Genomic DNA, 14330 nt, shown 5'->3' on the forward strand with positions numbered 1-14330 from the left:
TTGCTGTGCAGAGTGGGTGCAGGGGTCATTAGGACAGCTTTAGATCACCTTTCAGTAAAACATTAAAAAACCTTTCAGTGTTCCACTTGCCTTTATAAAAGAGATTTTGTATTAATAAGTTTCTTACTCTGCACTGCTTTCATGGTCCTTTAAAACAACATTTAACATGTTTTATCTTTGGGTTCTACCTTCCAATATCTAAAAACATCATGTGTTTTGATAAGTGCAAATTTTGAAATTAAAATGGGGTCAATAAGACAGACTACCCAGCCACTTTTGTCCCTCTAGCCCTGTGACGTAATATATGAAGTGTCAAGGCGCAAACTCACCTTTTCTTAGTCAAGGCCAAACAACTTGTGGTTAAACTCCTAAAAAAGACACTCATGACCATACCTAAGCAAGGTTTTACAAAACAATTCCCAAGACTCAGATACCCCTAAATAAACATTTGCACAACCGTGGCTCATTCTGCCTTTTTTTTTTAATATTCCATCCTTTTTCTATATTTCTTTATTTCTATTTTTTTACAACCAGTTATGGGCAATTGTTTCTAACTAGTGTTGTAGTTTGAATTCGGGTCATCCTAATGTTCGAATATGACCGTTCGAATTCGGGCGGACCCGACCCGAATTTTGCAGGATTCGAAGCCCCGAATTCGACCCTCCCACAATGCCTAGGGACCTCCCCCATGATGCCTAGGGCCCTCCTATAACAGCAGGGATGCTCCCCTCCATGTTTGTTGTGGCAGGCAGCCGATTGGCTGTCTGTCACTGCATGCCACACAGGCAGCCATTGGTCTATATAAGGCCAGGGCGTGCCTGCATTTACCACTCCTGACAGAGATTTGCTAGCATCACAACCTTTCTGTGTTGCTTGGCTTGCTTTGTCAAAGTGAAACAAAGTGCTTTACTTTGTTAGACAGTGTCACACTCACACTATTAGTCAGATTGATTGTTGGATTGTATTGTATTGGTGCAGTCCTGAAATCTACTGTACTCAGATAGGTAGAGTGTTTCACTGTTAAGCTACGTACACACTTCCAATTATTATCGTCGGAAAACGAACGACGAACATTCCTGCACGATATATATGAACGATCGTATAGCACCGATCCTGCACATAGAGGTAACGACACGATCGTTCGTAGATATTGTACACACAATAGATACGATCGTTTAAGCGATAGAGGAACTATGTGCACGACAGGAAAGTGAACGGACGTTCGTTCATCACGCATGCTCTGAACATGGACGATCAACGAACGACCGTACACACGAACGATGTTCAACGATCGTCGCCCAATCCGATCCGCCGGTCCGGTCGTTCGTTTCCAACAATTTTCCTCGTTCGTCGGCGTCGTTGGTTACTTTATTACGGACGATTTTTTGCCCAATCAATCGTTCGTCGTTCGATTGGAACGATAAAAATTGGAAGTGTGTACGCACCTTTAGTTAGATAGATAGATAGATAGTCAGTGTGTTACATACACGCATCCAGAGGCAGGGTCCCCTCGCTGACTGCGTGCACAGTATCACACTTGTACTGAGAAACAGACACAGTGTATACTGCAGTATATATTTTGTATACTGTTCTGCATATTACAAGCGTCACCACTGAAGGAAAGTGCTGCATACAACACACACAGAGCACTTGCATTTTTTGTGTCAAACCCCCCTCCCCTCCAATAAAAAAATCCACTTACTGTACAAATTTACATATACGTATGGCATATTAGCTACAAAGTATTTTGCAGGGTGTCAAGCCACACTAAAAAATTTCTACAATGTCTGGCCAAAGAGGAAAGGGCAGGTTTGGCAGGGGTGGCAAGCAAAGCAGTATGAGTTTGTTTTTAGCTGCAGACCCAGGAACAAGAAGCACTGGTGTTGGTGGTAGGCTCTTCATCCCAGTCCCAGACACATGCCTTACAGGTGTCCCAAACAGTCCATGATACCCCTGTTCCTCCTAGTTCTTCATCAGCGGCTGGAAAGTCACGTGTACAGCAGTATGTAAAGGAGTCCCACCGAGGGGTTGGAGAGGCGGAGCTACAAGCATTCCTTCAAGATGCTCAGTTGTTTCAGTCATCTGACGAAGAGAGTCAGTTCACAGGCTTTCCCCCCACTTACTTTTCACCTGAACACTCTGAGCCAGACGAGCCAATTCAAACTGGCTCCAAAAGGCCGCTTCTTCCTTTTGGCAAACATAGGTAAACTGTCTCTTCTGATGATGATGATGATGTCCTTGATCCGACATGGGGTGAACAAGAAGATCATCATAGGCAGGAGGAGGAGAAAGAGGAGGAGGAGGAGGTTGCAGAGCGCCCTCAAAGGGGGTGAGGGAGGAAGAGGGTAAAAGCTGCCCACACTCTGCATTCTTCAAGTACCAGTGAGGCAAGTCATAGATGTAAATCGTCGGAAGCTGTCACCACAACTATGCCATAACAACGCGGACCGCCACCATGAGCACCAGCTTCAGAGCACCTTTCGGCCCAGTTAGATGTTTGCCAGTGTGGGCATTTTTTAATGTCCATAGTGATGACAACACTATGGTCATCTGTAAACTGTGTGCTCAACACTTGAAACGAGGCAAAAACCCAAACAAACTTGGAACAAGTTGCATGAGCACTCATTTAAAAAGCCACAACATGGTAACCTGGCGGGAACACCTGGTCAAAGCACAGAGCTCTGTGCGACCACCTCCGCCCAAGAAGAAGGCTCAAACTGCTCGATCTTCCGCCGCTGCCTTTCCTCATTCTGCCACCAAAGTTACCCGTGCTGCTGCCAGTAATTTGAGTGGGGCATGTAGCCGAGCATTACCTTTTTCAGGCTCCACCAGCGGTGAGCAGGAGTTTCAACGCAGATCGGCTGCTGTTTGTCACATTGTTAGCAGTCAAGACCAGGCATCATTGCCATCCCCCACAACTTCTACCCCATCGTCCAATCTTTCTGTGGTTAGCTTTTGCAGCATCCAACCTTCCATCCCCCAGATGCTGGAGCACAAGAGGAAATATGGCCCAAATGACCCCAAAACAAAGCTAATCAATGTGACAATTGCACAGCTGATTGCGTTAGAGCTTCTCCCTTACCAGCTGGTGGACTCTGCGCAAACCCACAGTACGTTATGGCTAAGCGACAGTATTTTGCAGAGAAATGTGTTCCTGCTTTGCATGAACACGTGCAGAGCAATGTGTCAATGGAACTGCAGCACTCAGTTTCTGGCAAGGTGCACCTGACAACCGACAGTTGGTCGGGCAAGCATGGAGTGGGAAGATACATTTCCTATACAGCTCACTGGGTAACTTTGGTGGCAGCAGGGGAAGATGCAGTAGAAGCAACAACCTGCAGTTTGCTATTTCGGTGCACAACTCAGACGTTGCCATGCAGTCCTGAGGGTGCGAAGCCTGGGTTCCCTCAGCCACACGGGCGAAGCCATTCTAAGTGCCTTGCGGGAGCAGGAGGATATATGGGTAACTCCCAATAGACTTCAGCCAGGCAAGGTTGTGTGTGACAATGGGGCCAATCTGCTGCCAGCCCTGTGTTGTGGGAAACTCACACACGTACCATGCCTGGCTCACATCATGAACCTGATAGTACAGGGCTTCCTTAGGAATTACCCAGCCCTCCAGCCGCTGTTACTGAATGCCAGAAAGTTGTCAGCGCATTTCCGCCGGTCATACACAGCCAGTGCCAGATTGGTGGATTTATAGCGAAATCTCAACCTGCCAGTGCACTGGTAAATTTGTGATGTGGCCACACGTTGGAATTCCACCTTTTACATGCTGCAGCAGCTGGCTGAACAACAGAAAGCGGTGGTGGATTTTGTGGCAGAGTCTGTTCGTTTCACGCGTATACCTACACTACCTTTCTTCAGCCCTGCGGAATGGCTGCAAATTGAGGACTTGTGCACTGTATTGTCACCTTTTGAAGAGGCCAGCAGGATGATCAGAAGAGATCAGGCCTGTGTCAGTGACACCATCCCCATCATATGCCTGCTGGAACAGATGATGGTGGATCTCGGACACGACACAGAGCGGACGCTGTATCAAGAGATGATGTTTCAAACATCATCTTGGACATGTGTGCCTACTAGGCATAGTTTACCACTAATCCAGGAAGAGTAGGAGATGGAAGAGGATGAGGAGGACATTGCAGGCAAGGGAGAAGGGGCAGAGGAGGATATTGAGGGTACATGGCATCCATTCACCCAAACGCAAGGGGGCATGTTCCGTGGATGGCAAGACCAGGCGGAGGAGGAGGAGGAGGATGACTCTGTGCTGCTGTTTGACCCACAGGAGTGTGGGTTCAGAATTACCTCAGCTGTGGGTAGTTTGAGCCACATGACAGCCTTCATGCAGGAGTGCATGGCCAAAGATCCACGCATACAACACATAAAAACAAAGACTGACAACTATTAGATTGCTACGTTACTGGATCCACGTTACAAGCCTGAGATACAACAACTGATCTTGCCCCAATACAAGGGACCTAAAATGCAGCACTACCAAGAAGTGCTTGTAAGGGACTTGTGCTCAGCCTTTCCGGCTGCCTGCAGCAGCAGCAGGGATCCCTATGGCAGTTCCACCAGCCATGGGAGCCAAACAACTGCTTTAAGTGCCATGGGTGGCGGAAGCAGCAGTAGAGGTCGTCTAAGCCGAACTATGCAGGCTTTTTTTCAGCTGAAGCTGAATTCTAATACCACTTGCTATCAAAAAGTCATAAAAAATTTCTGTATTTCTGTAAAAAAAAATACAAATATTTAGTTCATACCACTTGCTATCTATCAAAATAAACAGAAAAATTTCTGTATTTCTGTAAAAAAAAAATACTGATATTTAATTCAGGCACCAACTTGCTATCAAAAAAGCCATAAAAATGTATGTATTTCTCTACAAAAAATACAGTTATTTAAATATGACTCATAAATAAATGTCAGTATGTTTTAGAGAGAAATACAGTTTTTATGTCTATTTTCTATGCCTAGTTTTTTATGCCAGTTACATAGATAGCAAGTGGGTTTAGAATGAAATATCTGTATTTTTTTTTACAGAAATAAAGAAAATTTTATGGGTTTTTGGATAGATACTAAGTGCAATCAGAATGAAATATCAGTATTTTTTATGAATAAATATAGACATTTTTCTGGCTTTTGTGATATATTACAAGAGGTATAATTTAGGATACCTCTTGCAATCTATCACAAAAAACCTAAACATTTCTGTATTTTTGTAAAAAAAATACAGATATTTTACTATGATAGCTCTTGGTATCTATCCTAAAACCCATAAAAACGTCAGTATCTCTCTCCAAAAAATACAGATATTTAATTCTGATCCCACTTTGCTATATATATTTCCAAAGCCATAAAAATTTCTCTCCCAAAAATCTAGATATTTAATTCTGTTAGCACCTGGTATGGATCCAAAAGACCATAAAAAATTCTATATTTCTCTACAGAAAATACAGAGTTCTGTATATATAGTTCTGATCCCACTTTGCTATATATCCCTAAAGCCATAAAAATTGATGCAGCAGTAAGAGCAGGAGGAGTAACACAGCCATCCACACTACGTCTCAGGGCCCACCACCCACTGTAGGGACAGTGGCAATCTCATTTATCCTGGGGGCTGCTGCCGCCTGCTCATGATGTTACTGCTGCCGCCTGCCCACTGCCCAGTACCCAGCTCTAGATGCCAGACTAGTCTCAAGCTCAACAGGGTACTTTTCCCGGTGATTCCGCCAAACCCGTTGCGTTTCATGTGGTTTCGCTACATAGTAGGTAGGGACAGATTGGAATCTCGTTCATCCATTCATGTCTCCAATAGCTACAGCTTATACACTGTCCATATAGGTGATAGCCTTAACCTCTAATGCCGTCTTTGCTCCTTCTCAGGGCTCACCGCCTCCTCCTCATGCTGGTATTGCTGCCGCCTGCCCAGTACCCAGCTCTGGATGCCAGTTATCAATGCTGTTCACGATCTGTCTCAGGGCCCACCACCTCCTCCTTCTGCTGTTGCCACCTGTCAGTACTTTATTCCTAAATATAGCATTACAGCCATCTAGGTGGCATTGATGATGCACTACACCCAGCTCTAGATACCAGTTACCCATGCGGTCCTCGCTCTGTCTCAGTGCCCACAGCCTCCTCCTCCTGCTTCTGCCACCTGTCACTTGTAACTTATAACAGAGCTGTGTAGCTGGCTAATTTTTTGACTAAAAGACCCCCCTCAGAGACCTCTGCCTGTACTCTGAAGCCTGTGTATGGCTTGTAACGCAGCGGTGAAACCTGGTGGCTAATTTTTGGACTAGAGGAACCCCCTCTTGCCCCTCTCTGCCTCTACTCGGAGACTGTAAAAAATCCGGAATGTTCCCTTGACCGCTCCATAAAATGGCCTTGCCAGCAACAGAAAAAAGACATACTTATTTTTTTTTTACTTGTACAGTGTTGTGCAGAGCTGGGGGAGTCTTGACATGTCTTTTTAAATGTATTTATAGGCTGTAGAAGCTCTACACAGTCCAGAAAAACAACCCAAATTTTTCCCTATTGACTTTAATGGAGTTCGAATTTGAATAGCGGTCGAATCGAATAGTGAGCTATTCAACCAACACATGATTTGTTCTTAGCATGTAACAAATACTTTATTTTTTAAATAGATGCCCTATAGTAGGTAAATATGACTTACATTGTAAACGCTATATCTAAACTTTATGAAAAAAAAATTAAACCCTATTGAAAATCACTATTGAATGCATTTGAAAGCCAAACTGAGCCTTTACTAATAAAAAGAAAAGGTTGCAAAGTAATTATTAGGTACTGTTTACATAAATTATATTTTAAATCAGCAACTGTGACATTGTATATATACACATCCACACCAGATAAATACTGTATATAGACTGGAAGAATGCAGGCTACAATTTTGTTTCAGTAATAAATCTTTTCACTGTAATGAATAATTACTACCTGACAAAAAATATATGTACTCATATATGAGTGCCTAGTAGCTACTACTACTATAAATTCTAGCAATTCTTTAGCATATATTCTGTATATAGCCCTAACACAATTTATTTTTTTAATAACTAAAATGAAATAAAGAAAAGATAGTCAACATACCTGTAACTGTGCTTGAAGAGAACAATGTGCTAACAGACTCTGAATAACATTTGTGCGATCCAAACAGTCCATGCAGTTGCTTCTAAATATTCCTTCTTGTTGTAATAACACTTTCCCTTCTGAGTCCACTAAAAAGTAGCTTGTTTTAGGAAAAGAGATAAATAATTTCAATAATTATTTTTCACAATTTCACTTACATTACAGTAACCACATAGGACCACTTGAAAACTCCTGAAAAGCCTAGCACTTCATTTAGGTTTAAATTATCACACTACATTGAGTACACTATTACTGCTGATTACGCTCTTAACAAAAAGTGTGACTGTAGGAAGTGGAGTCATAATAGGGGGCATCTGTCATAAGGGACAATTGGGGCATAATAGAAAGACAATGGAACAATTCTGCATACTAGGGGGGCTGAAATTACAAAGCTGGAACAAAGCAGCCAAAAAACTAGATTTGTTGCATTGCCCTGCCCACTTTTTGACCTCCTGGCTATAGCTTCCCCCAACCTGGTTAGGTAGGATAGAACACTGTGTGTACATACATGCACACACACACATAGGGAATAAGTATTGAAAAGTCAACGTTTTTCTCAGTAAATATTTTTCTAATGGGGCTATTGACATGAAATGTACACCCAGATGTCGTTAACAACCCAAGTATGCCACACATACAAAGAAATCAAAACAAATAGGTCCATAAATTATGCGTAATAAAGGGGAATAGAACACAGTTGTATTTAAACAACAGGCAAGGTCACGTTGGGACCCTGGTCACGTGCCCAAATCTCAAGTGCCCAAATTATAAGTGCAATGGGAATTATTCCAGGGAATTCCATCATCATCATCATCATCGTCATCCTTCTTTACTAACATCACTGCTGAATGAATTCATCATCTTCATCTGCCTGCAACTAATGTTCATTTATCTTTAATTCTACAGGTACGTCTCCCACTCTGCCAAACCTCAGCACTGTGTTTGCAATTGTTTTCCCCTGCAACCCTCATCTGATATGCAATTGTTTTCCCCTGCAACCCTCATCTGATATTGTATATGGTACGTCTCCCATGGTAGATGAATTTATTGCACCAACTTTAATCTCCTCATAGATTTATCTGTTCACTATCCCTTAAGCCGCGTACACACGTGCAATTTTTGTCGTTAGAAAGGATCTTTCACGATCCTTTCCAACGACAAAGGACTACACGATGCATGAACGGTGCTGTACATACAGCACCGTTCTGCTCTATGGAGAGGGGAGGGGGAGAGCGACGGAGCGGCACCCTGCTGCGCGCTCTCCCCCCTTTCCTTTCATTAGGATCAGTTGTCGTCCATCGTCCGTGGATCCGCCAGGACGGTCGTTCGGACGATGGACGACACCGACTGTACACACGGCAGATTTTCGCCCGATATCTGGCCGATGCCGATTATCGGGCGATAAAAATCTTACGTGTGTACGCAGCTTTAGTTCCAGTTGATTGCACATTGATATTTATTGCCCTGCCAACCCCTCCCCTCCCCAGGTTCAACTGATATCCCAAATTCCTTGTTACTCTGATTAGTCCATCCTTAATCAGAACCCAAAGCACTTCTATTTAAACAACAGGCAAGGTCACGTTGGAACCCTGGTCATGTCCCCAAATCCTAAGTGCCCAAATTATAAGTGCAATGGGAATTAATCCAGGGAATTGACACAGGAATTGGAACAGATTTGGACATACTATTTTACTCTACAACTTCTACCTCCTGCCTTTGGACTGATTTATCCACTTTGACTCCAACACATTCTCTGCTGCTGCTGCTACCATTCTAAGCTGGTATTTCATCAAACCATCTCTGACTGAATCATCATCCTTCACTCCTGGAACAAGTTTACACGCCTCACTTGAACCCATATTATTGGACTGCTTCTCTTGGACTTCAGTTTGCCACATTGTTTATTGTACGCATGTGATTCCCAATTATCTGTAAAATGTATTATTCATCCTGCTCTCTCTTTGTTGGCACTAGTCCCTGTACTCCCCAGTCTGATAACTCATTGTCTCTCTGTTCTTTCACTCTCCTTATTTCTCTGTCTGTGCTTCTGCACCTTTTTACTTTACTGATACTCTCTGGTGACATCTCACCCAACCCTGGTCCCCCACACAGCCTCTACTTTCCATTCACTCTCAGTAAGACACTCCCTTCTCCTAACCTCATCCCCATTCACCCTACCCATAAGTCCTTACCTCTCTCCGGCAGTCTATGGAATGCCAGATCTGTTGGCAACAAATTATCCTCCATACACAACCTTCTCCTTTCTAAGTCTCTCAACTTTCTTGCTCTCACTGAAACTTGGCTTTCCTCCTCTCACTCTACCTCTGCTGCTGCTCTCTCCTATGGAGGCCTGCGCTTTACACATACCCCTAGACCTGGCAACAAAGTTGGGGGTGGTGTGGGTCTCCTTCTCTCACCTAACTGTACATACAGAGTCCTTTCTACCCCACCCTCTCTCATTTTCACTTCATTTGAAGTCCACTCTGTCCGACTCTTTAGCACCTTACCCCTCATTGTTGCTGTTGTCTACCGCCCCCCTGGCCCAGTATCACAATTTGTGGATAACTGCATCCTGGCTCCCACACATTCTTTCCCATGACCTGCCCACCCCAATCCTTGGTGATTTTAATGTTGCACTGGATGAGCCCAACCTTCCCTCCTCAGCCAAACTGCTCTCCATTACCTCCTCATTTGGACTCACACAGCACATCAATGGCCCCACACACATAGCCGGACACACTTTAGACCTGGTATCTAGAGCTGCTCCAACTCTCTGGAATGGTCTTCCTCGTCCTATTCGGCTTGCTCCTACTTTCTGTTCATTTAAAAGAGCGCTCAAAACCCATTTTTTCAAACTTGCTACCCATCTTCTTCTGTCTGCTAAACCCTCACTACTTCCCACCACTACATATCGCCCATCCTATTGTGTGTGAAACTCCCTCACCTATTTAATGTACAGTGCTGCGTAATATGTTGACGCTATATAAATCCTGTTTAATACTAATAATAATAATAAACACAGGGACTAAGTATTAATTACGCTTACTGAAATTTGTTTAAAACATAGTTGAAAAACCTTTTTTTGGTAAAGATAGCTTCAAGATGCCTCCTATATGAAAAAAACTAGTCTCATGCATTGTTCAGGTGTGATTGTTCCACACAAATGGTCTTCAAATCTTGAAAGTTCAGAAGGCTTCTACTATGATCACTCATCTTCAGTTCTTTCCATAAATTTTCAAATGGATTCAAGTTGGGTGATTGACTATTCTAGCCTTGTCTTGTCACAATCGTTTGATCTTCAGCATCCTAGAAGATAGCAGCAGATTCTCATCAAGAATGTCCCGGTACATTTCTCCATTCATCTTACCTTCATTTATGTCAAGTCTGCTAGTACCATATGGTCAAAAACAGCTACACACCAGGTTGTTACCATCCATAAACTTCACTGTTGGTATGATGTTTTTTGGGGTGATGTGCAGTGACATTTCTCCTCCAAACATGGAGTGTGCAATGACATCTAGGTCTTTCTGAAGCTCTCCACGAGTGACCCTTGGCTTTTTGACAACCCTTCTGATTGTTTGGACTCCTCTGTAAGAAATCTTGTGAGGAGCACCTGGTCCTGGCTGGTTTAGGGTGAAATTATGTTCTTTCCACTTCTAGAAAATGTCTCCTGTGCTCACTGGAACATTCAGAAGCTTAGAAATACTTCTGTAACCAATGCCTTTGTTATGTGTTGCAAGAATAAGGTTGAAAGATCTTGAAAGAGCTCTTTGCTTTTACCCATCATGAGATGCTTCTTGTGTGATACCTTGGTAATGAGAAATCTTTTTAGGTCATCAATTAGGACTGAACCAGCTGATAGTAACTGAAACTAATACGGGATTGCTTTGTAAATATTGGCATGTTTCAGCACGTTTCTTACCTTTCCATGCCTATTTGCACCTCATTTTCTTCATGTGTTCAATACTTATTCCATGTGCCATTACACTTTATTAAGCACAACCTATGGACATATTTGTTTTGATTTCTTTGTATGTGTGGAAAAATGTTGCCTAATATGTAAAAAATGAGTAGGGTAAGAAATCAATATCAAGAACATAAAAGCATGGATCTGTCCTATCAGTGATTCAGGCTGATAATGCAATAGTGTGATGGATATTTTATTGACACGCTTTGGGCCCCCTTAGTAGCAATTAAGCAATATTTAAATGTTAAATGTTAAAGTCTATCTTAATATTGTTGTTAACCATGTCCCTCCCTTTATGTACCCATCTTCTGATGGTTAACTTCAGAAGAATATTGCACCAAATAACTTTGTACAAGATGGCTAGATTAATTTGTGAATGTACATTATTTGTAGTTACACATAATGCATTCGAAGTTAAGAAATTATTTTATCAATGTCCAGGAAATAGAAGGAAATCCTCTTATACGTGTCTTTATATGCCTTCTTATACAGGGTAATAGTCAGTTTTATATTTTGGTGACTGTTCATATCTAATGGATATGTTTAATTTCTATTACAACTTACCCAAAGTCATCTTGTATTTCAGCAACTTGATTCACTAAAATCTGCAAGCGGTCCCAACGCATTCTGCTGCATTCTTTGTGGAAATCAAATGCAAAATATCTATTTAAAAAAGATTCAAAACACAAATTGTGAAGAAATAATTAACCAAATATTATTAATAATTTTAAAGCACCCTGTCACCATTTAAAAAAAGAGGAAAATATATTTTAAATGCTTACTTGCAGTCAATTTTCCCCATACACTCATTACTGTACATTTATTTAATGTGAAAGTCAAATCTCTCACCACTTCTTTTAGTGTCTCATTATCATCTAAACTAACCCAGCGTCTCCACTCTCCCCAAATCTCACTGCATAACCTTTTATGTAGTTGCCTTGGGAGGAATGAAATGCAACACTATAAACTATAAATATCCAAGACAATGGTGACTAGCAGCAGTCTTAGAATTTTTAGATGTCCAAAAGTTTTTTTTTTTTTTTTTACAGGTAAAGCCAATACAAGTAAATACCAAAAAATAGTTAATTGCATACTTTAAATGAATGGTCAGGCACCAAAATCCCGTTAATTACTCGTACCTTTTTTTTAAAAAATGGTAAAAAAAACATATCTGTTCAAAGTCCAACCTCTGGCTGATGTTAAATTTACCCACACAGTGGGGCCCTTTCATGCTACATGGCTTAAAAACTTGTTTAGCTGAGTGGGAAAAGTACAAATACTTACCTCATTCACCCAGCGCTATCTTTTGTTGTCTGATGCTACAGAATATGGGTAAGCCCACGTTGTGTTGTGTTTTGCATGATGATGTCACAGAGCTACAACTGCTGGTGTTTTAAACAGTCTGATGAAAAGAAGGAAGCCAACAGGATCGAGGAATAGGTATGTATTTGTACTTATTGCTTTAAACCTCCAATCAAACAAGCATTTAAAGCAGAACTTTATTCACTTCTCACCTCAGCACAAGTGCTGAATTCTTGCGCTTTTACATGGCAGTTAATGTATTCCTGGGACCTGGGTATGTCTGAATCGTACACTAAATTGCGCACTGATCATTACTTGTGAAATGGCATCAAAGAAATTTTGTTCCACCCAGATGTTGCAGCTGATGCTTTTCAGGAATAACTTGCCCTGCCCACATGCTTTTTAGCCTTTTAAATTAAAGCTTTATCTTCTATCATTTATATACCTAAAATATCTATCACAGTGGTGTTCTGTAAATTGGTGCATGAAAGTTTGTGAAACCTTTACAATGTTCTGTATTTTTATTTGAATGTGACCAAAAACACTATCTGATTTTCAAATACGTCCTTTGAGTAGATGTGGAAAACTAGTTTAACAAATTATCTTCGGTTATGATATTTATTGAAAAAATGATCTAATAACATATCTGTGTGTATCAAAAGTAAATACTTAAGATTATTATATAATTTGTAGGAGTCTGGTGTTTTCACTCAATGGGATGACAAACAGGGAGACCCTGTTTTATTTAAGGAATGGGGATCCAGCAAAGCCTTAACAAGCACAACACATTTGTGTGCAATCACCCTACTTTAATAAACTGTGGCTAAACTCATCAACTTCATTCACTGTTACTTCACTGTCTAGTCACAAGCTGGAGAAGGAAGGTGATTAAGCTACAATGCATAATTAACAGGGAAGGTCTGAAAAGAAAATTCAAATCCATTGGCAGATAAAGATGTCACATATGATTTTAATCTTGTATTTTGCTACAGTTTAGATAGTTATAAAGCTACAAAGAAGTGCATAAATAAACTGATTGGCTCAAGAAAGGGCTAAGTAGGCACCTGTCTTTTACAGCTTGTTTTGAAAAATAGAAAATAGATAAATATACGAAAAAAGAAAAATAAGTAAAAAAAATATGCATAAAATGTACATCATGTAATAAAGGCCCGGATAACATGGCATTTTCATAGAATCAAACATGGAAAAAAATAAAAATAAAAAGGGGGGGGTTACAATATCATATTAATCGTCCATTCAATGCCTATTGTTCTGACAATATGGAAAGATGCATATATTATAGTCCACATGAATCCCAATGGTCACAATAAAAATCTTTTTTTTTCTTAGAATAGAAAATTTCTATTCTAAATTAACACGTCGACCAATATTCAGACTTTTTATGTATCCGAGTATTGAAACAGGATCCAATCATTCCAACATATCATGAATTTCGGACTTTTGTCAAAGGCTATTGCCCTAGCTTGTTCCATCTCATAAATTTCACCGTTTTTTTGAGCCACAAATTTATGGGTGGAGTATTGGATGATTTCCAAAATAATGGAATTATACATTTAGCTGCATTCAATAAGTGTATGTTAAGGAATTTTTGTACTGTTTAATTGGCATATCTTGGATGTGTAGTAGACGGTTCTGAGGCATAAAAGGAATGTCGTGGCCTGATATTTGCCTGCTAATATGTGTGACCTGTTTCCAATAATGACTTATTGATGGACACTCACACTAAATATACAGGAAGGTATCCACTTCTGGCACCTCCAACATTTATTTAAGGTTTCAGGAAACCATTTGTGTAGCATACCATTAAGAATTTTTTACACGATTTCCTGAGTTTTGGTGCAGATTAAACATTTATGTGTCAGCAGGCAGGCCTCTCCCCATTGCTCATCAT

At 41.1% G+C, this 14330-nt stretch overlaps 1 protein-coding gene across 1 annotated transcript in view; it reads right to left on the bottom strand.

The window, feature by feature from the left end:
• The window catches only part of SACM1L (SAC1 like phosphatidylinositide phosphatase), a gene marked incomplete in the record, with an annotated part of 118278 nt that overhangs the window by 11932 nt on the left and 92016 nt on the right, over positions 1-14330 (bottom strand). Inside the window, 2 exon segments of the mRNA XM_072412027.1 lie at positions 7111-7249; positions 11681-11779. Of these exon segments, the coding sequence (XP_072268128.1) occupies positions 7111-7249; positions 11681-11779 (238 nt within the window).

This window comes from Pyxicephalus adspersus, chromosome 5 (assembly GCF_032062135.1).
Source record: "Pyxicephalus adspersus chromosome 5, UCB_Pads_2.0, whole genome shotgun sequence".
NCBI lineage: Eukaryota > Metazoa > Chordata > Amphibia > Anura > Pyxicephalidae > Pyxicephalus > Pyxicephalus adspersus.